This window comes from Micrasema longulum, unplaced genomic scaffold (assembly GCF_059751315.1).
Source record: "Micrasema longulum isolate JH-2025_06_02 unplaced genomic scaffold, ASM5975131v1 h1tg003138l, whole genome shotgun sequence".
NCBI classification, from domain to species: domain Eukaryota; kingdom Metazoa; phylum Arthropoda; class Insecta; order Trichoptera; family Brachycentridae; genus Micrasema; species Micrasema longulum.
The window spans coordinates 30354-58352 of record NW_028280234.1 but is presented as its reverse complement, the minus strand read 5'-3'; the positions used below and the strand labels follow the sequence as shown (position 1 = coordinate 58352).

The 27999-nt window shown below is 35.3% G+C and overlaps 1 protein-coding gene across 3 annotated transcripts; it reads right to left on the bottom strand.

The window, feature by feature from the left end:
* On the bottom strand, positions 1 to 27768 carry LOC148271060 (uncharacterized). Of its 3 annotated transcripts, XM_088241888.1 has the most exons (8): positions 27638 to 27768; positions 24903 to 25017; positions 21511 to 21555; positions 18308 to 18419; positions 15654 to 15783; positions 13210 to 13358; positions 9630 to 9840; positions 1 to 1016 (listed from the first exon to the last, which is right to left on the bottom strand). In XM_088241888.1, exons 2-7 carry the CDS (start codon positions 24996 to 24998, stop codon positions 9647 to 9649), a joined length of 726 nt encoding a protein of 241 aa, XP_088098014.1. In that variant the 5' UTR covers positions 24999 to 25017; positions 27638 to 27768; the 3' UTR covers positions 1 to 1016; positions 9630 to 9646. The 3 variants fall into 3 exon arrangements, with proteins under 3 accessions (XP_088098014.1, XP_088098016.1, XP_088098015.1); XM_088241890.1 differs by lacking the exon at positions 9630 to 9840; XM_088241889.1 differs by lacking the exon at positions 1 to 1016 and having other exon boundaries at positions 9002 to 9840.
* Between the last annotated feature and the right edge of the window lie 231 nt (positions 27769 to 27999).

Below are 27999 nucleotides of genomic sequence, written 5' to 3'. Positions count from 1 at the left end.
AAAGTTATTATAAATACAGTATATTCAAGGTACAAAATGTGGAAGTTTTGTTCATCGATACATATAATTTTTTTTATAGTTATTTGTTCTAATTATGTTAAGGGACAATTTATTCACAGAAATGTTAATATGAACAAATAATAATACACTAGTGTGGAAATTGACAGTTTGTTCAGGCATAACATTGATTGATCGGCCAATTCGATTTGGAAATCTCTACTTCATAGAAAGTATACTTTAAATTTGAAAAAATATAGTTCATAACATAAACTGTATATTTAAAGAAAAATGAACGACATGTACTTTGCTCTGTTTCAACCCACTGCAATTTGTGGAATAGTTGGCTGGGGGGGTCGTGCCCCATCCATCCTAAAGCCTGCTGGGAATTATATTCCGGCGCCCTCCGACACACCCGTCAGAACAGTTATTCCGATACACGAAGATGCTGGATATGAGACAACTGTACCTAAAAGGTGAAACAAGTATATATGGCGAAAACGAACGACCGAGGAAGACGTGGCATGATCAGATAAACCAAAATCTTGAGTCTGGTCATGTCAAAAGCAGACAGAACCGAAGGGCATGTATGAATGTGGAAGAAGCTAGGAATGTATGCCAGGATAGACGTGTGTGGCGGTCCATTCACTCTGCTGGCAGTAGTAGTGTGTGTGTAAAATGTAGAAAACTTCAGCCTGCCTCGTCATTTTTTGAGCCTGCCCGATCGCGAAGTCTGACAAGCGCAGAACTGCAGTTTAGAGAGTGTCGCACGGTGGTCCGGCCTCGGTGGCGAGGGACCGCCTAGTCCGAGGGAGAGAAAGTTGTATCGCGCTTAAACAAAACACCCAGCAGCCGCCGCCTCTATATGAGATTAGTATCGCTGGCATGTTTGTACTCCTCGTATGTGATGTAGCCGTCGTTGTCGACATCGATGGCGGAAAACGCGTCGTCCACCGTCGAGGAGAGGGTGGCGTCGCTCATCGCCTCCCTCGTCTCCGGCTCCCCGGCTCCCGACTCCCCTGAAATCAAAATAAGGAAACTTGACACACGTTGGAACAAACACGGAGTCGCCGCTTTCGTCATCTTGTTAACCATAAGGAATGCTATCTTTGTTTAGTTTTTATTGTTTAATATTTGTGTTGTTGCATGTTAACTAATACTTGCCAAACTTACTAGTTCTTTGCTCGATGTATTGTTATTATTATAGCGCGGCATCCTTGGTGTAGCGGTTAAGACGCTTGACTCACACACCGAAGGTTTCGGGTTCTATTCCCGGTGAGAACACAAAAATTAAAATGTGATTTTTCTCAAGCCTGGGTGTTCTGTGATGTAATTCACCACTGTAATTGGGCCTCCTGGCCTGTTGTGGTGCAAAAAAAAAAGTTAATTATATTTTTTGTTGTAAACTTTTAAAAATAATTTTTATGTTGCTGGAATTTTACTTGTCGATGCGTTTTGTAGCTGCTAGACTTTTTATGATGCTAGCTTTCATATTATATCTAAATTGAACTTCGACTGTAAACGGGGTCTGGATTTATAACCACCCATGCGCTCTGTAGCTGCGGGACATGTAATCTAGATTCTATTTGTAAACAATGTTTCGAGTTGGTCCAATTTTTTTTAGACAAAGACTGGATTAACATATTACAACAAAGTGACATATTATATTCATTATATTTCTGACATATGGCTGTGAAACTTTTGTGTTCACGAAAAAAAATTTACACAAATTATCAGTGACACAGAGAGCCATGGAAAGGAGAATGCTGGGTATTTTGTTGAGAGACAGAAAAACCAATACATGGATTAGAGCGAGAACAAAGATCGCCGATGTGGTCCATAGGGCTGCCAACCAGAAATGGAGCTGGGCTGGTCATATAGCCAGAATCACAGACTCTAGATGGACCAAAAAAGTCCCGGAATGGCGACCCAGAACGGGTAGAAGAAGTGTCGGCAGGCCTCAGACAAGGTGGTCTGATGGCATAAGACGAGTTGCAGGAAGTGGTTGGATGCGGTTGGCTCAGGATAGGGAGATATGGAGACTAAAGGGGGAGGCCTATGTTCAACATTGGACGAGAGACGGATGATGATGATGATGATGATGATTACAACAAAGACGAGGAACATTTTACGGAATGGAATATAGAACAATGTTTGATTATGTCCAAATGCTTGCAGACTGGCTGGATTTCCTCCCCAGGGAGCTGTTCATATTTAAATTTATTTCAACAGAGAGGGAAAAAAAAATTTTGAGAAGGGAATATGGAAGTCTAGGCATTTACAGGGCTTATGATTATAAGAGCTATAGGCTTATGATTGATAAGAGTTGAGGAAATGTGGATGTTCAAACTTGGGCAGAATGGTGAATGTTACACAGTGTGTAAAGTGGCCACTTAAACCAGCCAATGACAGGTCATAAGCCCTGTAAATGCCTAGACTTCCATATTCCCTTCTCAAAAAATTTTCCCTCTCTGTTGAAATAAATTGGAATATAGAAGTTTAGGAATTCACAGGGCTTATGACCTGTTGTGAAAAAGTATTTTAAAGGGGATAATAAGTAAATTTATTTAAAGTTAAAATTTTGCGTTTTTTGCCAAATTCCCAGTTTGTTTTATATCATAATGTATATTCTATGTAGACCCGTGTGACAAAACCACGCAAGGGTTAAAAGGTGATTTTTTTGAGGACAAAACATTGTGCTTTTTAAAACATAATTTTATTAGATTAAATTTAAATCGGACACAAAAATATTGTGACATAACAACCAAATATTAAGTTCTAAGACATTTCTATATTCCTTTCACAACCAAATGCAAAAATTACTACACAAACATAAAATTACACTCCTCTATTTTATTTATTCATACGAAGACACACATTACGAATAAATAATAACGTATCCCTAACTCTGTGAGGCCAAGAGCCCTGTGCTGAGTCGGGAGTTGGGATACAACATAATGGAAAGTGGAAGCCAACATATTATTGAAGAATACTACAAATAAAAGTTACAGCAAAACCCCTGTTTCACGTTTTTCAAGGAAGCAGCAAAAAAAGGTGTTAAACCGAGAAAAACGCTCAAGTGAGGAAATGAAAAACTGTAGAAAAATTGTAGAAACGCTCAAATTAGGGATTTTTCATATTCATCTATTTTTATTTATTTGTGACAAAATGTAAGGTTTTTAAACTTTACATATTACATTTTATTACATATTTTATTTGTACGAAATATTCCCAATCAGCAAAAGTGCCGGTATGAGGGGATATTATATATAATAACACAATAGTTTAAATAAAAATTCGATAAAATAACATCACATATCACATTTTTTTTTGCACCACAACAGGCCAGGAGGCCTAATTACAGTGGTGAATTACATCACAGAGCACCCAGGCTTGAGAAAAATCACATTTAAATTTTTGTGTTCTCACCGGGAATCGAACCCGGAACCTTCCGTGCGTGAATCAAGCGTCTTGACCACTACACCACGGAGGCCGCCTCACTCGTCACACGGGCTGTAAGAACTGTTTTATTTAGGTGTTTTTTAAGTACGTACATGTTTTGTATATTTTTTAGATCATTAGAAAGTGAATTGTAAAAATTTATTGCTGTATACAAAAAACTGTTTTTTTTTCTGTTGGTCATAGGTTGTTCGCAAATTAAATTATTTGATGCTCTTGTATTTATTTTATGTATGTTGTAGTTATAATTAAATTTAATATTTGTTTTTATTTTATTCTTTTTCATCATAAATATCTTTTTTTTTTTCTGTGTAGATCAACTCCCCTAGATTGAGCATTTTTGTTATTCTATATAAATATGCGGTTCTAGTACATTTATTAAAATTAAATGTTACTTTAAGAGCTTTATTCATTGTTCTTTGTATTGATTCTAGCATTTGTTTACTACATTGCGACCATATTATTAATCCATATACAAAGTCTATCTATGATTCTATGATTTCAATCTATGATTTTAAAAACAAAAAATCAATAATACCATAATGTGTTTTTTTATTGAATTAAATAAAAACACGTTAAAAAACCTTAAAAACACGAAAATAAACATTTAAATTTACATTAAGTGCCTACAGTGATTTTTCCCCTAAATATTGGGAAATTTTATTTATATGGCATCACTTTTTTTAGTAATGGCACCACACAATTTCAACCGTCATTTTCATCGCGGCAAAACTGTTTCAACGTCAAAATTAGACACTTGAACAAAATGGTCAGTTGCACGGAACCTACTTTGAATTTAGTTTGAGACAACAATTTACGCATTTTTTTATTTCCTCGATTTTATTCACCATTTTGGGCAGACGCGGCGGCGCGCGGTTCGGCGTCTTCCGGCAGATCGAAGGAGTTTCGGAAAATTTTCAACGTAAAATCGGGTTTATGAAAAACGTAAAAAACGTTAATTTGGGGGATATTTGAATGAGAATTTATGGAAAAAATGGGACCTAAACATTTCGGCGTAAAAGGCGGGAAAACGTAAAATCGAGGAACGTAAAAACGAGGTTTTACTGTATTACATAAACATCAATTTCAATAAACATCTGAACAACACGCTTAATAGTATCTCGCAGCAGTCTCCTGCAATGGTCTCTTCTTTTTGACAAAATCCACACTTCTCCTGATGGTTACGTCACATTTACTTTATGTGTACACACATATATATAGCATAGTTACTAGGATGCGGCGTTCAAATTTATTTGCTACCTACTGGGCCCTGGTTAAGATGTTGCAATGCCTACCGTGGGTACAAATTATTGTCCCGGCCCCATAATAACAACTGAGCTGATCGTGCGTGCATGTGCTTTGATATTCTCACCGCGATCGCAAATGACTTATTTTATCAACTGTGTCGTGTAGTCGTCCAGTGCCCGCCCCTCCTTCCTGACCACAAAATCTCATCCGATTCTGACTGCCGCGACAGAAGTTCAAACAATAAGGTGCAAGAATCATTGTATTTAGGGTTCGGTAGCAAAGCAAATAAAGGATAGCGCATTCCGCGAACCAGACCATTTCGAGCGTTCGTCTGCTAACGGGCAGGTGGCGCGATCACCTGAAAATGGCCTTTGAACACTCTCGGGACCACAAAAGAGAAATTTCTCTGAGCGAAAGTCGAACGTGTTTTCCGTATTACTTTATTCAAATGACAGGAAAACCTCGCAGAAGCAGTCATTCTGCTGGGATCTCCTCGTGTAACCGCGTGACCAGAAATGTGTCGACGAATCTTTTTTTAAATTGTCTAATGTCCAATACTTTCGTAAATTGAAACAATGTATCGAAGCATCACTCTAAGAATGAATTTTTGTACATTTATTAGGGGGTTCACGATAGACGCCGTGCAACGTCCCCATATGACTACTATTCGGATACTTGCGAAATGCGAATGCCAACTTTTACAGAATTAAACGGTGATATTGCTCGGATCATTTCAGAAACATGTCTAAATGTCCAGGGGGGTAAAGAATACAATTTTGTATGGTATGTGAAACAGAACTAGAAACATACAGTACTTAGTAACCATGGGTACGTTTTCGTGTCACTACTTAAAAAAATATTTTACTCTATGTTGGTTAGATATACCTTGACCAAGAATGACGATTTTTTCTCACTTACAAATACAGTAAAACCCCTAAATTATACAATGTTTGATTATGTCCAAATGCTTGCAGACTGGCTGGATTTCCTCCCTAGGGAGTTGTTCATATTTAAATTTATTTCAACAGAGAGGGAAAAAGTTTTCGAGAAGAAATTTGGAAGTCTAGGCATTTACAGGGCTTATGACCTGTCATTGGCTGGTTTAAGTGGCCACTTTACACACTGTGTAACATTCACCATTCTGCCCATGTTTGAACATCCACATATCCTCAACTCTTCCATCTGTTGACTTTTGTGAAGTGAAAGAGCTGAAACCTTTATCACGTATCACCTCTGTTGAAATAAATTTAAACCCCTAAATTATGTTTTTTAAGGAACTTTCTAAAGAGATGTAAATGGAGGATAGTGAAAAAAATTAATTCAGCAAATTAATTTTTATTAAAAAAATTTAAACAAGAATGTTTAAACCAATTTTTTATTGCAACTTTTTGAATATCAAAATAATAAATGTCTGCTTTTACAATAAACCATCTTGAAAATTACATCTAAAACACGAAAATGCCGACAATAATTTCGATTATCGATTTGACTTACCAAGTAGGTATAATAATGGAGACTAACTTCAGACTCTTGAGCTGCCAGTTTTCAGTGGGGATTGCAATTTTTTTCGACTAACAAGTTGGTATAATGATAGGTACTAACTTCGGACTCTTGAGCTGTCAGTTTTCAATGGGGATTGCAATTTTTTCCAACCAACAAGTTGGTATTATGATTAGAGATTAACTGCAGACCCTTGAGTTATCAAAAACACGAAAATGGCGGCAATAAATGTTCACAAAATACATTAAACTGTCTTTAAAATTACAAATTTCTATAAAAAAAAGTTGGTCTACTGATAGAAACTAACTTCAGACTGTCGAGCTGGCAGATTTCAGCGGGGATTGCAATCTTTTCTGACCAAGTTGGTAAAGACTCTTGAGTTATCAAAAACACGAAAATGGCGACAACAAACGTTCGCAAAACACATAAAACTGTCTTTAAATTGACAAACTTCTATGAAAAGTTTATATACTGATAGAAATTACATTCAGACTCGAGCTGACAGTTTTCAGCGGGGATTGCAATTTGTTTCGACCAACAAGTTGGTATAATGATTGAAGACTTAAGCTAGGGTTTCCTAGGACAGCGGTGCCCGTATCTTTACGGCCGTAGTGAACGGTGATGCGGTGGTCAGCCGTCGTAGAGGTTGCTAGAGAGTGGTTTTATTTTTAAACGGTGTTATCAACACCGTTTTTCTAGGAAACAACTCTCTAGTCACCGTTACGACGGCTGTCCACCGCATCACCGTTCACTACGGCCGTAAAGATACGGGCACCGCTGTCCTAGGAAACCCTAGCTTAACATCAAACTCTTGAGTTGTCAAAAAAACGAAAATGGCGACAACAAACGTTCGCAAAAACACATAAAACTGTGCTTGTGAATGGTTTCTCATTTAATAACATATATACAAAAATCAAAAAAATGTTACCTGTGTCGATATTCGCTAATAAGCGGAATGGGGAATGTTGTAAATACGTAAAGTGGCCACTTAACCCAGCCAATGACAGGTCATAAGCCCTGTAAACGCTCGAATATCCATAATCCTGAATTTGAAAAAAATCTACCTCATCTCTGTAGGGATATTAATAAGAAAAATACATAAAACTGTCTTTAAAATAACAAATTTCAATAAAATGTTGGTATACTAATAGAAACTAATTTCAGACTCTCGAGCTGGCAGTTTTCAGGGGGGATTGCATTTTTTTCTGACCAAGTTGGTATAATGATTGAAGACTAACAGCAGACTCTTGAGTTGTCAAAAACACGAAAATGGCGTCAATAAATGTTCACAAAATACATTACACTGTCTTTGAAATTACAAATTTCTGTGAACAAAGTTGGTATACTAATAGAAACTAACTTTAGACTCAGGAGTTGTCAATTTTCAGTGCGAATTGCAAATTTGGCTACGTTAATTGCGGGAAAAAACGTAAAACTGGGGTTTTAATGTACTAAATAATTCAAAATTCAATGGGACTACAAAAAATAAACGTAAATCGCAGGATGAGGCAAATTGTGGGGGCTTAATTTGTGTTCCTTTGCAATCACAAATTGCTCTTTGCTCTATTTTAGATAAATTAAAAATATTTATCAATATGAAGAGAAGAATTGTTAATACTGAATATTATGATTGAAAATTAGATCTAACTATTATGAAAGAATTTAGGATCTCATACAATCATGACAGAAATTATAATCTCATATAATTGTGAATGAATTTAGGATCTCAAGCAATCATTACAGAAATTAGAATCTCATACAATTATGTCAGGAATCTCATACAATTACGAAAGAATTTAGGATCTTTTACAGTGTGACAGAAAAATTTGAGACAATTTTTATTAGGATTATAAAATTTCGTATTTTTTTAGAATTTTAGTTCTAATTAAACTTCAACATATAATTTAAGGATTTCAGACCTTTTACAATTACGACATATAAATTTCACATTTTTCACAATTACGACGGTGAAAATCTACATCCTTTACACTTAAGACAGAAGAATTTCTAGTATTTTACAGTTACAAAAGAAGAAATTCATATCTTTACAGTTACGAAAGAAGAAATTCAGATCTTTTACAATTGCGGCAACAGAAATTTATATCTTCTACAATTACGAAAGACGACATATTTTTTTTTTTGCATTTACGACAGAAGAAATTCAGATCGTTTACAATTGCGGCAACAGAAATTTATATGTTTTACAATTAAGACAGAAGAAATTGATATATATATATATTACACTTATTAAAGAAGAAATTCGTATCTTTTACAGTTACGGCAGAAGAAATTCAGATCTTTAACAATTGCGGCAACTAAAATTCATATTTTTTACTATTACGAAAGAAAAATTAGTATTTTTTGCAATTACGACAAAAGAAATTAATATATTTTACAGTTACAGAAGAAAAAATTCGTATCTTTTACAGTTAAGACAGAAGAAATTCAGATCTTTTACAATTGCGGCAACTAAAATTCACATCTATTACAATTACGACAGAAGACATTAATATATTTTACAGTTACGAAAGAAGAAATTCGTATCCTTTACAGTAACGACAGAAGAAATTCGGATCTTTTACAATTACGAAAGAATTAAATTTTTTTAAATTGCAATTACGACAGAAGAAATTCAGACCTTTTACAATTGCGGCAACAGAAATTCATATCTCTTACAATTACGAAAGAAGAAATGAATTGTTTTGCAATAACGAGATAATATTTTTAGATCTTTTACAAAATCATTCATTTATTTATTTTTATTTATACAATAATCATGATAGAGAAAACAACAAAATTTATCATAGACAAATTTAATTTCTATAAATTGACTTACATTATAATTTGTCTTCATACTTTGAAAAAAAACATAAAAAAACTGTTCCAATACTTATCACCTCGTATCACATTCTAGAAACATATTTCATAATATAAAATGCAATGAAAATAGTACATTTCCTTATAACTAAATAATTATTGTGTAAGACTAACTTAACTCTAAATTTTTCAGCCTCCGACGCATTTCTGCGTCGACACAACTCAGTGCCCTATGCACCATAACTTCACGCAACAACAAAACAAGTTAAATATCTATTTGGAATTTGTCCGCCTCTTACCGTGGCGTAGAAAGACATCTCGAGAATTCGTCCAAATGTTGGCAGACAAGAGACTGGATTTCACCCCCGGGAGTCGTTAAGGGATGGAGAACATTTTAGAAAAGAGAATATGGAAGACTCGGCATTTACGGGGCTTATGACCTGCCGTTGCCTGTAAAGTCAACAGACGGAAAAGTTGAAGAAACATGAATGGTTCACAGTGTGTATTTTACATTTGCCATTTTGGCCAATCGAACCAGCCAATGACAGGTCATAAGCCCTGTAAAAGCCTAGACTTCCATATTCCCCGCTCTCAAATGCTCTTCATACCTGTTGTGATTTGTTATTCAGTTGTTCTTTTCTTGCGTTTGCGCCTTGTGCTGAGCGCGCACGAACTCCGGATAATCGATGAAACCGTCTTTGTTCCCATCGTCCATATTCAGGATGGGGTCTATTAAGTTGATCAACTCTTCGTCGGCGAATATTTTCTCTTCGATTTGGTTCTGGTGTTCTTGCGTTTCTTTGTGCTTGGCTCCTTGCTCTGAACGCACACACGCCGGATACCGAACGCGCACCGTGCGAGCGCGTAGCGATACAGATATTTGAATATGCGAGCATGCAGAAATACGAATTGGGAATATGCAAGCAGACAAGAATACCACCAATCCAATATGAAAATATAAAAAAGCAGGTTAGTGTTATTTTAATTGAAAATATAATTTTTAGTATTTTAGATTAAACAAAAAAATGTTATGATTTCATAATAATGAAAAAGATAAGTTAATGTGAGGATTAGAAAATTTAAAAGTAACAAATATGAACAATGAAAGAATGTAAATGTATAATATTATTAATGAGGGAATGCAAACATAACAAATATGAACAATGAAAGAATGCAAATGGAAAAATGTAAATGTATGAATATTATAGAGAAAATGCAAACATAACAAATATTAATATGGAAAGAATGCAAATGGAAGAATGAATATTAATGAGATAATGGAAACATAACAAATATTAATATTGAAAGAATGCAAATTAATGAATATCAATAAGGGAATGCAAAATAACAAATATTATAATAAATTATAAAAATGTATGAATATTAATGAGGGAATGCAAACATAACAAATATTGATAATGAAATAATATAAATGTATGAATATTAATGAGAGAATGCAAACATGACAAATATTAATAAAAAAATAATGCAAATGTATAAATATTAATGAGAGAATGAAAACACAACAAATATTAATAATGAAAGAATGTAAATGTATGAATATTAAAAAGATAATGCAAACATAACACATATAAATAATGAAAGAATGCAAGTGAAATAATGTAAATGTATGAATATAAATGAGAGAATGCAAAAATAAAAAATATTAATAATGAATGAATGATAATGATAGAATGTAAATGTTAGAATGCAAATGAAAGAATGTAATGTATGAATATTAATGAGAGAATGTAAACATGACAAATATTAATAATAAAAGAATGTAAATGTATGAATATTAATGAGAGAGTGCAAACATGTGTTTGTTACACATTTTGAATAAATGAAAAAGGGTTAAATACAAAATAGAAAAGTTTAGTATTTGCAAGCATTACAAATAAGATTAATAGATAAAAAATAAATATATACATTTACCAGTCCGATGAATGTACGCAGAATGGAATATCGGGCCACACCGAAAAACGGGACAAAACAAAATAACAAATTAGTAATGAATGCAAACAAAGGTGTCCTATGCACCACTGGGTACTGAAATGATTTGGTTGATATTTAAATTTATTTCAACAGAGAGGGAAAACATTTTTGAGAAGGGAATATGGAAGTCTAGGCATTTACAGGGTTTATGACCTGTCATTGGCTGGTTTAAGTGGCCACCTTACCACACTGTGTAACATTCACCATTCTGCCCATGTTTGAACATCCACATTTCCTCAACTCTTCCATCTGTTGACTTTTGTGAAGTGAAAGAGCTGAAACCATTATCACGTGGGTGAGATTCATCCGGCTGAACCGAATCACCGACTAGGCAACGCCTAGTTGAGGAAATGTGGATGTTCGAACATGGGCAGAATGGTGAATGTTGCACAGTGTGTAAAGTTGCCACTTAAACCAGCCAATGACAGGTCATAGGCCATGTAAATGCCTAGACTTTCGTATTCCCTTCTCAAAAATGTTTTCGCTCTCTGTTGAAATAAATTTAAATATGAATAGGGAGGAAATCCAGCCAGTCTGCAAGCATTTGGACATACTCAAACATGGTTGATTTTATATTGCTTTTTCACCTCATATATAGCGAGCACAAAACCAACAAACCAGTGGGGGGTAGGCATTGAGGACAGAACGCCACTTTATTCTGTTTTTGCATAGACCTCACTTCCTCTACATTCATTCATCTTCTCAAGCAGGCACAATGATTATTACGACTTTTGTATTAAATACAATCGTAAAACAGATATTGAAAGGAGGGGTAGTGCCAGGAGCAGAGTGGACGGTCCACTTAAATCAACCTTGGCAAATGAATGTTTGTCGCGAGAGGCAATATTAGCAGTTCACAACGGAGTCCCGGTCCCGACCCTGATGTACGGAATCGAAGTATGGACCTGTAAAAACGGGGATGAAAGCGGGCTGAATGCTGTCGAAATGCGATCTCTCAGGCGAACGAGTGGTAAAACTATGCACGACAGATGCGCAAATGTCGAGATCCGTACATTATGTAAGGCTGAGATGAGCCTTATCGACAAAATCAAAAAAGGAGCTCGCGTCAGTTTGGACATGTAGAGCGAATGGACAGCGAAAGGACGGCTAAGAATATTTACAATGCGAATGTTGAGAAAGATACGGCATGACTAAATCCAACAAATACTCAAAGATGGACATGTTAAGTCAGAATAATCGGCGCGCGTGCATACGAATGTAGAGGAAGTGAGATCTGTATGCAAAGATAGAGTGATGTGGCGTTTTATCCTCTCTGCCTACCCTTATGGAGAAACGGCGTAATGGTTTGTTGTTGTTGCATAAAACAGCACAGGTGTTTTTTCAAATAGGTGCATAGGTTTTTACGGTCACGAAAGAAAACACTTTTATCGAGCATTTTTTGTACGTAAATACACGAGATAAAAGTGTTTTCTACGGCCGCAAGAGCGGTTCAGAATAGCACCGCTTGTCAATTTAAAAACATTCCTAAACGTCCAGGCAAATGAAGAATACAGTTCCGTATATACGCTGAATCGGTCCCGAGGTTAGCGTTGCGCACTCGCGGATTACAGGTCCGAACCCCACGCTCCCCCGCCTGAATTCCCATTTTCTAGAAAGGAATACAGAAGTCAAGGCATTTACAGGGCATATGACCTGTCACTGGCTGGCTTGAGTGGCCACTTTACACGCTGTGGAACATTCACAATTCTACCAATGTTTGAACATCTCGTTGAGGAAATGAGGATGTTAAAACATAAACGCAGAATTGTGAATGTTACACAGCGTGTAAAGTGGCCACTTAAGCCAGCCAATGACGGGTCATCTGCCCTGTAAATGACTCGACTTCTGTATTACCATCTCAAGAATGATTTCGCTCTCTGTTGCAACAAAATTAATATGGAAATGAATTAATTCACCCACATAGATGATTCAATATGGGCAAAATGGTGAATGTGTAAAGTGGCCAATGACAGGTCATAAGCTCTGTAGATGCCTCGACTACGATGTTGCCCTCTCTAAAGCGATCTTCATCTCTGTTGTAATTTTGGACAATTTCAAAACATTGCTGTAGTATTTCTTGGACTGGCAGAAGATACCTTCAAATTATGATATGATGACACACACAGTACTGTATTCTTCCTCCGTCCGGACAAGGATGAGTCGGGTATTATAAAGGAATAGGTAAGGACATACCGTGCCAGTGGATCAGAGACTTGATCAGCTCGCAGCCGTCCAATTTGTTGTTGTTGTCGGCGTCGTGCATCTTGAAGTAGTGGAATTGCAGCTCCTGCTCCGACATCTTGCTCGTGTCGATCGGCACCTCCATATGCTCTGCTATGTGCCTAGAACAAACCGCAAAAATAAATATGCGTGATAGGCGAACGCGCCGACCACTACGCAACAAGATAGGCTCGATACCACACACATTCAACTTGCATCCAATTCGGCGCTGGTTTACCTACATAGACAGATGCAACAAAAAACAAAGTAAAAATATAAATAGTACATTGTTTTACACAATTTGGCATAAAAGATAAATATTTTTCAAATTGTAAATTTTCATACGATGATTCATTCGAACGAAAACATTCAAATGCAGTCTATTACTAAATTACTTCAAATGCAATCGATTATTAAATTAATTCGAATTTAAAATACCGATTGCATTCGATTACTGAATTTATTCGAATGCGTTCGATTATTGAATTTATTCGAATGCATTATATTACTGAATTTATTTGAATGCCTTCGATAACTAAATTTATTCGAATGCATTCAATTACTAAATTTATTCGAATGAGTTCAATTACTAAATTTATTCGAATGCATTCGATTACTCAATTTATTCGAATGCATTCGATTACTCAATTTATTCGAATGCATTCGATTACTCAATTTATTCGAATGCATTCGATTACTCAATTTATTCGAATAAGTTCGATTACTAAATTTATTCGAATGCATTCGATTACTCAATTTATTCGAATGCATTCGATTACTCAATTTATTCGAATGCATTCGATTACTCAATTTATTCGAATAAGTTCGATTACTAAATTTATTCGAATGCATTCGATTACTCAATTTATTCGAATGCATTCAAATAAATTTAGTATTGGTATACTAAATTTTGCAAATGCATTCGATTACTCAATTTATTCGAATGCATTTGATTACTCAATTTATTCGAATAAGTTCAATTACTAAATTTATTCGAATGCATTCGAATAAATTGAGTATTGGTGTGCTAAATTTTGCAAATGAATTCGATTACTAAATTTATTCGAATGCATTCGATAACTTAATTTATTTGAATGAAAATAATTGAATGCATTCTATGATAAAAATGATTTGAATGCATTTAATTGCGAAATAAATTCGAATGAAAATAATATAAGGCATTCAATATAACATTCATCCGATGAAAATAATCGAAAGCATTCGATTACAAAATTCATTCGAAGGAAACAATCGAATACGTTCGATTACAAAATTAATTCAAATGAAATTAATGTAATAAATTCGATTACTAAATTAATTAGAATGAAAATCATCGAATGAATTAATTAGATTACTAAATTCATTCAAGTGAAAATTATCGACTGAATTCGGTTACTAAATTCATTCGGATGGAAATATTCAAATGTGATCTATTATAAAATTCATTCGAATGAAAATAATAGAATGCATTCAGTTATCAAGTTCATTCGAATGAAAATATTCGAATGCGTTCGATTACTAAATTCATTTCATAAAAATAATCGAGTAAATTCGATTACGAAAGTCATTCGAATGCATTTGATTACTCAATTCAGAATGAAAGTTTGAATGTTGTAATTCATTCGAATGAGTGAATTAGTAATTGAACAAATTAATGAATTAATGAACACATAAATAAATAAATGAATGAATCGACTGAATGACGATTGAATGAATATTCCGACGAACAGTCAGCAGCGGACGTCCAGGACATCGAGAGCCTGATGCCTTGAAAAGTAGGCGAGCGTGGTGAAAGCTCTCAGGAGGCATGGCGTTCTATCCTCTGCCTACCCCTACGGTGAAACGGCATGATGGTTTGATTATTATTATTATTAATAATACTCTAGCAGCTATGAAGCTGATGCGTGTATATCAAGTGTCCGTGGTTATTGAACATTATACATTGCTGTGTGCATCTAGTTAACTAGCGCTGGGCCATTCCATTTCTCCACGATTCGGTTTGTCGGGAAGTTCTTCCCGGGGTCGGATGAGAAGGAGGCAGTGTTTAGATTCAACGAATGACCTCTGAGATGGCGGTTTTCATTCATAGGAACATTGATTTGAACTCGGGTACATTATATTTTCAGTTAAGATCAAGTCACCACGCTGCCTCCGCTCTTCCAGTGAACTTAACCAGAGCTCCCTTAAGCCGTCCTCGTATGATTTATTTCTTGGACAAACTACCATTTTAGTCGCTCTTCTCTGGACTTTCTCCAACAACTCCAGATTTGGTTGGCATACTCCGGAAGTGGACGAACATATGTTTTATAAATTTTGAGGAACAAATCTGGCTGTTTGTTTTTGTTAGATAACTCCCTAGGGAGTGAAATCCAGCTTTGTCGACATCCAGCAGCCAGTAAATAGATCATCCGACTTACTGTTTCTCGTGCTCCATATTCCCCGGGTTCAGGAGCTGCGGGTTGTGGTGTCCGGACTGGTGATGTGCGTGCGGCTGCTGCTGCTGCTGCTGCTGTTGTTGCTGTTGCTGCTGCTGATGAGGAACTGGAACTACAGAAAGATGACCATTAGGAAAAACATCATTATTATTGGTTATAGGCAGGCAGCTTTTGCTGATGTGCCAATATCTCGTGTACTGCTTTTCGTACAAGTTCTTCTTCCTCCAAAAAGCATCCAAACAGTGTTTGAACTGGCCGACCGAAATGTAACGGATAACTAGGCTTGGCAATTTATTCCAGCCTTAAACTACCCGGCTGGAAAGGAAGTTTATCTCGGGATTGAGGTGGAATTGGGGACGATAGAGCTTCCAGTTATGGCCCTGTAAATTTGTATTGGGATTTAATTGATACATCTCGTGCAGGGGGCAGTCGTAGTAAATATTGAGTATCTTATAAAGATTATCTTGGAAAAGTCGGGTTGTGGTGCCGTGGTTAGTGTCGCAGACTCGAGGATCAAAGGTCCGAGGTTCCAAGCCAACTCTACCGCAAATCGATTCCCATTTACTAATTTATAAATAAAATTAATAAATTTTCAGAACAAAAAACGGTTTAATGTTTTTTTAAGCAATAACGCAATATCTAGAGATCCATAAGGAAAAACTCAGAGTAGATATGACGCACAAAGGTTTTATGCTTTAGAAACAATTGACATACTGTATTTTAACATGATTAATAAGTATATTTTTAAATTTGCATAAAATTGACAAATGCTAAAAAGCATTATTTCTCAAAATATGACTTCTGCAAATAATTGCCTTTTTGGTTCTGACGGCAGTATAAGCTGTAAGTATAGGCCTTACGTCCTTAACGGTTATGGACCTTACCTCCTTAATGGATATAGGCCTTACCTCATTAACGATTATAGGCCTTACCTCTTTAATGGATATAGGCCTTACTTCACTAACGGTTTTAGGCCTTACCTTCTTAATGGATATAGGCCTTAATTCATTAACGATTATAGGCCTTACCTCCTTAATGGATATAGGCCTTACCTCATTAACGATTATAGGCCTTACCTCTTTAATGGATATAGGCCTTACTTCACTAACGGTTTTAGGCCTTACCTTCTTAATGGATATAGGCCTTAATTCATTAACGATTATAGGCCTTACCTCCTTAATGGATATAGGCCTTACCTCATTAACGATTATAGGCCTTACCTCTTTAATGGATATAGGCCTTACTTCACTAACGGTTTTAGGCCTTACCTTCTTAATGGATATAGGCCTTAATTCATTAACGATTATAGGCCTTACCTCCTTAATGGATATAGGCCTTACCTCATTAACGATTATAGGCCTTACCTCTTTAATGGATATAGGCCTTACTTCACTAACGGTTTTAGGCCTTACCTTCTTAATGGATATAGGCCTTAATTCATTAACGATTATAGGCCTTACCTCCTTAATGGATATAGGCCTTACCTCATTAACGATTATAGGCCTTACCTCTTTAATGGATATAGGCCTTACTTCACTAACGGTTTTAGGCCTTACCTTCTTAATGGATATAGGCCTTAATTCATTAACGATTATAGGCCTTACCTCCTTAATGGATATAGGCCTTACCTCATTAACGATTATAGGCCTTACCTCTTTAATGGATATAGGCCTTACTTCACTAACGGTTTTAGGCCTTACCTTCTTAATGGATATAGGCCTTACCTCATTAACGATTATAGGCCTTACCTCTTTAATGGATATAGGCCTTACTTCACTAACGGTTTTAGGCCTTACCTTCTTAATGGATATAGGCCTTAATTCATTAACGATTATAGGCCTTACCTCCTTAATGGATATAGGCCTTACCTCATTAACGATTATAGGCCTTACCTCTTTAATGGATATAGGCCTTACTTCACTAACGGTTTTAGGCCTTACCTTCTTAATGGATATAGGCCTTACCTCATTAACGATTATAGGCCTTACCTCTTTAATGGATATAGGCCTTACTTCACTAACGGTTTTAGGCCTTACCTTCTTAATGGATATAGGCCTTAATTCATTAACGATTATAGGCCTTACCTCCTTAATGGATATAGGCCTTACCTTCTTAATGGATATAGGCCTTACCTCATTAACGATTATAGGCCTTACCTCTTTAATGGATATAGGCCTTACTTCACTAACGGTTTTAGGCCTTACCTTCTTAATGGATATAGGCCTTAATTCATTAACGATTATAGGCCTTACCTCTTTAATGGATATAGGCCTTACTTCACTAACGATTATAGGCCTTACCTCCTTAATGGATATAGGCCTTACCTCATTAACGATTATAGGCCTTACCTCTTTAATGGATATAGGCCTTACTTCACTAACGGTTTTAGGCCTTACCTTCTTAATGGATATAGGCCTTAATTCATTAACGATTATAGGCCTTACCTCCTTAATGGATATAGGCCTTACCTCATTAACGGTTATAGGCCTTACCTCCTTAATGGATATAAGCCTTACTTCACTAACGGTTATAGGCCTTGCCTCCTTAATGGATATAGGCCTTACTTCATTAACGATTATAGGCCTTACCTCCTTAATGGATATAGGCCTTACCTCATTAACGGTTATAGGCCTTACCTCCTTGTTGTTGGGGGACGTATTGCTGTTGCTGAGGGACGTATTGTTGCTGCTGCTGTTGCTGAACATGCTGTTGTGGGTTAGGTTGGTACTGCGGCTGGACTGGCACTTGCTGAAATGCAACAACAACTCATCCATACATTTAGGCATTTGTAGCATCCTACAAACATAAGCATAATGTTTTGATAACATTTATATTTGAAGCACTTACTTTGTGGTTATTCATTATAATAAAATAAATTTAATCTTTTTTTTCTACTAACCGGTTTCAAAGCTACACAAGCTTCTTTATCAAGATATACTCAACTAATAATCTTATTTTATTTAATTTTAACAGTGTTTACTATCTTGTTAGGGGTTCGAACCGTCAGTAGGATCGCATCGAGTCACATCTTGATGGAGGGTGTGATTCTATTAAATGCTGCGAACGCCCAGTTGCATTCCACCGGCAGCACTACTGACTAGTCCAACTCGTTAGCGTCCACGTCGCGGGCCCCGGGCAATGGGATCACACTCGTAACGGCGTGATCGCAGCAGATAACGAGAGGATGAAAGGCGAGTTTCTGGCGCCTCCAAACCAGAACCGACCAGCTAAGGGAAGGCAACCCCGACAGAAAAATCCACCAGAGAAGGCAACGGAAAACCACTCTGGTCGTCTTTTCTCAGGAATACATCCAATAAGCAGTTGTCCTGGCTGCGGAGTAGCGCAGGACCGAGATTCTTTCGCTCTAGTGATTGCCAACGTCGGGGGGACCTGACAAGGCATTGCTAGAAGTGTTTACTAAATTTAATCATTTGATGATGTTTGTGAAGTTAAAGAGCTGAAACCTTTATTTATGCTGGTGAGATTCATCTAATTGAATTATTTCACCTACATACTGGACTAGGCAACGCCTGAAAATGTTATTTTTTCAATTTCTACACTTCTTCATGGACCAGGTGGACTTATCAACAATATTTTGAGTTTGTCCAAATTTTTGTAGACAAGGACTGGATTCTACTCCCTGGGGAGTTGTTAACATTAACATATTACAACAGAGATGAAGAACATTTTAGAGAAGGTAATGTAGAAGTCTAGGAATCTACAGGGCTTATGACCTGTCATTGGCTGGTTTAAGTGGCCACTTTATTGTTGATAAATCCACCTGGTCCATGAAGAAGTATAGAAAATTAAAAAAAAAAATTCAGGCGTTGCCTAGTATGTAGGTGAAATAATTCAACTAGATGAATCTCACCCGCACAAATAAAGGTTTCAGCTCTTTAATAATGTTTGGATAATTTATATAGCGCCATTTTTGTGAAAATCACCTCAAGGGCGCTGTACAATAAATAAATATCCCAGCACGTCTTGCAGCTACAGAGCGCATGGACGGTTGGGATTCTAGTTCCTCGTCTCCAATTATGATATATAGGAGCTAGATAACGGCACGTCTTGCAGCTACAGAGCGCATGGACAATAAGAAATCTGGCCCCTATGTACATTTTTATTTTTTTAATTTTTATTTGACAATGAAGTTTAGAGTTTAAGTGATATTTTTCATTAATTTCACAAACATCAACAGATGAAAGAATTGAAGGAATATAGGTGTTCAAATATGGGCAGAATAGTGAATGTTACACAGTGTGTAAAGTGGCCACTTAAACCAGCAAACGACAGGTCATAAGCCCTGTAGATGCCTAGACTTCTATATTACCTTCTCTAAAATGTTCTTCATCTCTGTTGTAATATGTTAATGTTTACTAAATATTAAATCTAGACATATTGAGCTAATTAATCAAGTCTTTTCATTGTTTTGTTCTTTAAAGATGGGAAGTGCGAAGTGAGATGGATACGATCTTTAAAACTAGACAGCTCAACCAATAAGAAAATAGAGGATTGGCCTACTACTCGGTTAAAGTGTACAATCTACTTCCATTATCCATAAGGACAATTAGTAAGTACTCACAATATAACACTGCTATTAAGAAATGGATAGTGGAGGTGGGTTGCGCACGGATCAATGAGTGGATCAAACCAAATAGGTCAAATGTGTGTACTGTTTATGAAATTTGTTCTATTGGTCAATATTTATTGGTTATAATTAGGTTAATCAGATTAATTACGTCTTTTTATTGTTATTATTATGTTAACTTTGTTAAATGTTGAAAGAGTCAAAAAAAAACTCTTACGGTATATAAATTTTAAACTTAGAATCAGTCATGAATTTTTAAATTACGATTTTTTTACTAAAAACATTAAATTTTTAAAACTTAACGATTGAAGAAAAATTACAGACCTTTTAAATTTATTCAAAATTGTAAATTCAATATGGGATTGCCCCGAACTATTATCTCTCATCAACTCCAGGGTGCCTGGAAGAATGACTAGACAGGTGCCACCGTTTTGTAGCAACAATTCACGGACAGTGTATACTTGTAATGCCGTATTAAACAGACTTCACGAACTCGGCAATAGTTATTCCCACGTATCTGATATATTTAGTGTGGGGTATTGTTCCTATAGAACAAACCTTTTGAACTTTTTCAAAGATGGTGAATGGTAATTATATTTTTTTATTCATGCATTTCATAATACATATATATACAGTTTTTTGTTCACTTTGCCCAGCTGTGTGAAACAGTACTTAAGTATTACTGTAGAATGTTTTATTATTTAAACTTTCTACTGAATTTGCTGTATAATTTTTAGGTTATTTTTTTAAATATAAATCTTGTATAATTTTTGGTTTATTTATTTTTTTATAAATCTTGGGTATGAAGTAATTCATTTTTAAAAAAATATATATATTAAGCCAAATATGTTAATATTATAAATGTTTGTAAAAGGCCGATTTGCCGTTAATGTTTATTAAATATAAATAGCTAATCTAAGGCATGTTTCACATTTTGTAAAATGTTTCCCTCGGCACGGGACACCCAGTGAGGGAACATTATTTTGGATCGGGTTGTGGTCCCGTGGCTAGTGTCTCGGACTCACGGATCAAAGATCCGTGGTTCGAATCCCGCTCTGCCCCAACTTGGTTCCCATTTTCCAATAGTGAGTTATTTACAACTCATTGAAAATGGCCCTCAAAATTAAATATTTGCGTAAATTATAAGAACATAAATATCTCTTTTTATAAAAAAATAAATAAATTATTCTGTATAAAAAAAAGAATACAGACAATGTGAAAGTATAAATATATAAATAAATAAATACATACGTGATGCTGAACTGGAACTTGGTGCTGCGGAACATTTTGGTGGTGCTAAAAATAAAAACATATTTATTATAGAAACAAAAGACAAATGATACTTTAATCCACAAATTTGGAATATCCAGTGACCGGTTTCAACGCTTTCGCGACATCTTCGAGACTGGTATCTTTATTAAAGAGTTCAGTGTATTTATACAAAACAGAGGTAAGGATAGATAATTCAAAATCATATGAAAGTAAATTAAATAAAATTGTTTTTATCTTAAGGATCATTAGCAAATTTTTTTTTGGGTTAACTAATGAGTTGATATAATGCTATTTTAATGATTTAAATTCATTTCAACAGAGGGAAAAAAAATTGAGAAGGGAATATGGAAGTCTAGGCATTTACAGGGCTTATGATCTGTCATTGGCTGGTTTAAGTGGCCACTTTACACACTGTGTAACATTCACCATTCTGCCCATGTTTGAACATCCACATTTCCTCAACTCTTCCATCTGTTGACTTTTGTGAAGTAAAAGAAAATTTTTCCCTCTCTGTTGAAATGAATTTATATATGAACAACTCCCTAGGGAGGAAATCCAGCCAGTCTGCAAGCATTTGGACATAATCAAACATTGCTATTTTAATGAGTTTAAGCATTGTATATTAGAGTAGGCCGATGTTAATAATAATAATGTTTGGATAATTTATACAGCGCCATTTTTGTGAAAATCACCTCAAGGGCGCTGTAAAATAAATATCCCAACACGTCTTGCAGCTACAGAGCGCATGGACGGTTGGGATTCTAGTTCCCCGTCTCCAGTTATGATATATATGAGCTAGATAACAGAACGTCTTGCAGCTACAGAGCGCATGGACAATAAGAAATCCAGCCCCTATTTACATTTTTATTTTTAAATTTTTAATTTGACAATGAAGTTTAGAGTTTAAGTGATATTTTAAAAACGAAATAACAAGCAAATTTATAAAATTAGAATTTAGATAACAACAAGTCTCGCAGCTACTGAGCGCATGGACGGTTGAAATTCTAGACCCCATTTACTAAATTTAGATTTATTTTATTTATTTATTTATTTATTAACGGACATTGTCCTTGTATACAATTTATAAGGTTTAAATATTACAATAAAAGAGTAGTTTAAAACATTTAAAGAAAAAAGAAAGAAGCATTGACAAACATAAGGGACATCGAGACAAGATCTGGACTGTTTATTTAGTGCTCGTTTAAATCCTTGTAAACTTAAACCAAAAAAGTCCAGATGATCTTGTCTCGAGTCAACAATACGACAAAGGCGGGTCATTGGAGAATTTAGGCCATAGTTTGTTCTATGCTGATCGATGAACAGTACTTCATTGTTTCTCATTCTACGAGTCGGAATATTGAATTTTACTTGTACCAGTAATGATGGAACATCGATTATACCATTTAGTATGCCGAACATATATATGGAGTCAATATTAGTTCTACGTTTTTGTAGACTAGAAATATTTAACATTGACTCTATTTCAGCATAAGAATAATTATCTCTCTCTAGTCCAAGCATCCACGCTATTTTTCGAAGCGAGCGATGTTGGACTGATTCAATGTGATTTATGCGATTGACATAGAATGGAGACCAGCCCACTATTCTAGGAGGCATATTCTAGAAGAGGGCGAACAGTTGAGCAATAAAGAGTTTTGATTGTACGGACATTAGTAAAATCAGAGGATATTCTGTTAATGAAGCCAAGTAATTTCAGTGATTTATTGACTGTATTATCTATATGCTCGTTGTATGTCAGTTTATAGTCCAAAACAACTCCTAAATCTCTGATGGACTTGACTACATCAATTTTGGAGTTTTCTAATAGGTACTCGAAGGAAATTGGTTGTTTTGTTCTATAAAATGACATTATTTAGATATTAGATATTTGATAGTTGATAACATTTACATAATATGATAGATAACATCGTATGAGGTTTTTTATTTTTTTAGACATCAAAGTGAAAGGGGTCTAAAAAGTTGCATTTTGGATCACATTGAACATAAAATTATTTAAAAAAATATTCCATACTACTTTTGGCCCTCAACCGAGGTTTGAAGTTTATAACTCTCTGAATATTTTGTTAATTATCTATATTGATAAAATTATTTTGTGTCAGTAAAGAAATAACTTAATCACATTACAAATTCGAACGCGCTTTCAAACTACCGAAATGGAAAAAGTTTACACTCCGCGGAACTAATTCCGTCGAGCGCCTGGCTAATATTGACGAAAACAATGGCCTATTAAAACAATGCTACCCATTTATTGCAAAACAAAGTGCAACTCACGCCCTTAGATGCTTATTTAATAAGATTTAATGCACATTATAACATTTAATTAGACTGATTTTCTTACTTAAATACGAAATGACAGCCGGTTTACTCCAAAAGTAGTATCGAATATTTTTTTTGATATTTTTTGCATTCTGAGTAATCCAAAAGGCAACTTTTTAGACCCCTTTCATTTCAAAATTCGTAAAAAAAAATTATCGGCGAACCCTATGGTATATATATTATTTTTATTTTTAGTGTCTCATCCTTCGTGAGTGTGATTTTGACAATTATGATTTCTGAAAATCAGTTTAATCGACAATATTTTGAGTACGTCCAAATGTTTGTGGACAGGCTGGATTTCCTCCCTAGGGAGTTACTTAGATCTAAATTTGTTGAATGATGAATGTTACGCATCGTGTAAAGTGGCCACTTCAGCCAGTGACGGGTCATAATTAGATTACACAAACATCACTCTGTCAGATTCTAAATTTACACTAAAAATGCATTATGTAACTTAGTAGACATTATAATAATAAATATGTACATCTCCATTCCCCTCCTGTTCCTCTCTTCAAGCATCCTTGTCCTGATCCCGACCAATTTACAATAACATACTGTTCTTAAAAAAATATAAAAAATTCTTCGAATATTTACGAGTACACGAAAATAACATTTTTATATATTTAAACTAATATGTATTTATTTATATGTAATATATTTTCTTCACTAACTTTGTATACTTTGTGGAAATCTGTTATTAGTTCCGAGTTTATACACTATATCTGTTTGTTTACTATAAATATGTATGTAGAACTGTTGATTTCCCAAATAAAATAAAATAAATAAGCCCAGTGAGCTCCATTCTCAAAAATGTTTTCAATCTCTGTTGCAACAAATTTAGATCTAAATAACTCCCTAGGAGAAAATCCCACCTGCCTACAAACATTTGGACATACTCAAAAGATTGTTGTCAATTAAAGATATTTGCATCTCGTTGTTTTGATTTGTTGATGGCACTAGCTAAATCAGAGATGCAGTTGGTACGGGAATAATGTGTAAATATAAAAGATAAATAAATAAAACAGAACACTGACCTGATAGTTTTGCGGTGGTACTCCTGGCGCCACTCTTTGACAAGAAATCAGAACTACCAACTCAAACGCCAGCAGCAATATTGCCAAGTTCATCATGCAAACGCTTCGATGTTACCTGGAACAAATGCGCAGGTAACTTAGACTGCCAGTTTCCCATAATTTCCTAAGAATCATATCGACGGCAGAAAGGCTAATTGACGCAACCAATAATTTAGAATTTGCTGATGAATGTTGATAAATCGAAAGTGATGGTTTTTGAAAGGGATGACAATAGTATAACTATAGGCCTTAAAATGTAACATGATTAGAATGACAGTTGTCAGAAAAAGTGACGACAGTACTTTGTAGTAACGTCAAAGGAGTTATTTATATTGACACAAGAAAAATCATTTGCATCTGGCGTGTTAATTTAATTTTTTATTACAATGCTTGAAACATAAATCAACATTGATATTTAAAATCAGCTTTAAAACTGAAAAAAAGCTCAAATAAACCTAATTATTAACGACGTTCTTACAAGGTTACATCATTTTGCAAAAACGTTAGAGATGGGACAAATTGATCAATGTAAATTGATTGAATAAAAAAATAATTCATTTGATGTTGTTCATGAAAAAGGTATAAATATCTCATTTTTTGGTGAATAATTGTGTTAAACACACTATAATAGGCTTGTTTCTGCGTTTTTTATATCAATTTTCGGAAACAGAGTTTCGTGATTGCATGAAATAACTGATAAAATCGATTTGATCAGTGATCAGTAATTTCCCAGCACCAATGAAATCAGTTTGACAGCTGTCATTCTAATCAAGCTATATTTGAAGTTAACATATTACAACAGAGATGAAGAACATTTAAGAGAAGATAATATAGAAGTCTAGGCATCTACAGGGCTTATGAACTGTCAATGGCTGGTTTAAGTGGCCACTTTACACACTGTGTAACATTCACCATTCTACCCATATTTAAACATATATATTCCTTTAATTCTTTCTACCTTCTCTTAAATGTTCTTCATCTCTGTTATAATATGTTAATATAAACAGCTCCCCAGGGAGTTGAATCCAGTCCTTGTCTACAAAAATTTGGACTAACTCAAAATATTGTCTATATTTTAATGACTATATATGTGAGATCAGAGTGAACGGAGATATTCTGAATCAGGTTGAAGAACTTGTGTATCTGAGAAGTATGTTAACTAGGGATGGAAAGGAGGGTGAGTGCCGGGAACAGGGTAAACGGTGCACTGAAATCTACTTTGCCAAACAAATGTTTATCGCAGGAGGCTAAACTAGCAGTTCACAATGGAGATCTAGTGCCAACTCTAATGTATGGAAGCGAAGTATGGAATTGGAAAAATTATGATGAAAGTAGGTTAAATGCTGTCGAGATGCGATTTCTCAGGCGAATGTGTGGGAAAATGATGTATGATAGGTGCACCAATGTCGAGATTTGTGAAGTGTGTAAGGCTGAGACGTGCATTATCGACAGAATAAAGAAAGGGGTGCTGCGTCGGTTCGGACATGTGGAGCGAATGGACAGCGTAAGAACGGCTAAAAGGCTCTACGATGCGAATGTTAATGGATGCAGAAAACGAGGAAGACCGAGAAAGACATGGCAAGATCGAGTTCATCAAATACTTGAAGATGAGCATGTCAAGAGTAGGAATAATCGGCGTGCGTGCATGAGAAGATGTATGAATGTAGCGGAAGCGAGGTCTGTATGCAAAGACAGTGATATGGCGTTCTATCCTCTCTGCCTACCCCTACGGGGAAACGGCGTGATGGTTTGTTGTTGTTGTTGTTGTTGTTATATTGTAATATTCATCCCTATGAATTGTATAAATGGACAATGTCTGTAAATAAATTGATAATATGCGAATGATATGTCGAAAGAACCGCCCCTGACGAAAGTCGGTGTGCTACTAACTGGCGTCTGGGAGAAATACTAGAAACTTAGTTGTTCCCGCATATGGCGGCCTCCGTGGTGTAGTGGTCAAGACGCTCGACTCACACACGAAAGGTTCCGTGTTCGATTCCCGGTGAGAACACAAAAATTAAAATGTGATTTTTCTCAAGCCTGGGTGTTCTGTGATGTAATTCACCACTGTAATTGGGCCTCCTGGCCTGTTGTGGTGCAAAAATAAATAAATACGACGCGTGAAAATGTCTCTCTCGCTCCCAAACACACCTGTACTATCGAGAGTGAGACGTAAAGAGTGTGTGAGACAATTATATATTAGGATTACTCTTTTATTACTTGCACAATATGCACATATTGGTAAACTTTCTATTGTATTTGTGATTTATCTCAGATTTTTGATAAAATGCTTTTGCTACTCCCAGTAAGCATTATTTATTTAATAAACAATATTTTAACCGATACACAAATGTATAACAGAGGAATGCTGAAAATCTTAACCCATTATTTATTATATTTATGGAGATATTAAAGTTATTAGATGCAATGTGTACTAGCTGCACATCACCGGGAAGAGAGAGTTAATTTAAAACGCTCGCTGGCTTTTGATATTTGACAGCCGATTTTGTCAATATAAATATTTATTCAATTCACCGGCTGTCCTCACAGAAAACTCAAAATCAAACATCTGGGTGACAATAATTGATAATACAATGTTTATCTGCAAATATAAGCATTTGCGGACACTCCGTTAACCTTAAAGTGTCCGAGAGTCCGGCTGACGGGTCACAAAAGTAATTCAAATAGCGATTTACCTTTTCTTGGTCAAAAATCCACGTATACACATGTAAATTAATTAACAGGTGAGCAAAATCTGTTGATTTGAGAAAAATACACGTCAGTGACATTTGGGATACAGAAAAAACGCATCTGTTTTATAAATTTGTTGTCTCTTTTTTGCGCATCGCATTCTTACCCAGATAAAGCGAGATATATATATCGAAATATTCTGACATCTACGTACGATTGCCGTGATTTATTTTCCCAAATAAACATACTATTGCATTAATTTTTTAAGTAAATACTTTTATTAAAATCCTAAATATGCGAATTTTATGACAGATGAAAAATATATACATATAATTGTATTCTTCTGAGAAATAAATTACTCCATTTT

Coding starts and splice junctions, on each gene's coding strand:
- LOC148271060 (XM_088241888.1), bottom strand. CDS start 24,998: ATGATGAACTTGGCAATATTGCTGCTGGCGTTTGAGTTGGTAGTTCTG. Junction 21,556..24,902: donor TACCACCGCAAAACTATCAG/GTCAGTGTTCTG, acceptor TTTTATTTTTAG/CACCACCAAAATGTTCCGCA. Junction 18,420..21,510: donor AAGTTCCAGTTCAGCATCAC/GTATGTATTTAT, acceptor GTTGCATTTCAG/CAAGTGCCAGTCCAGCCGCA.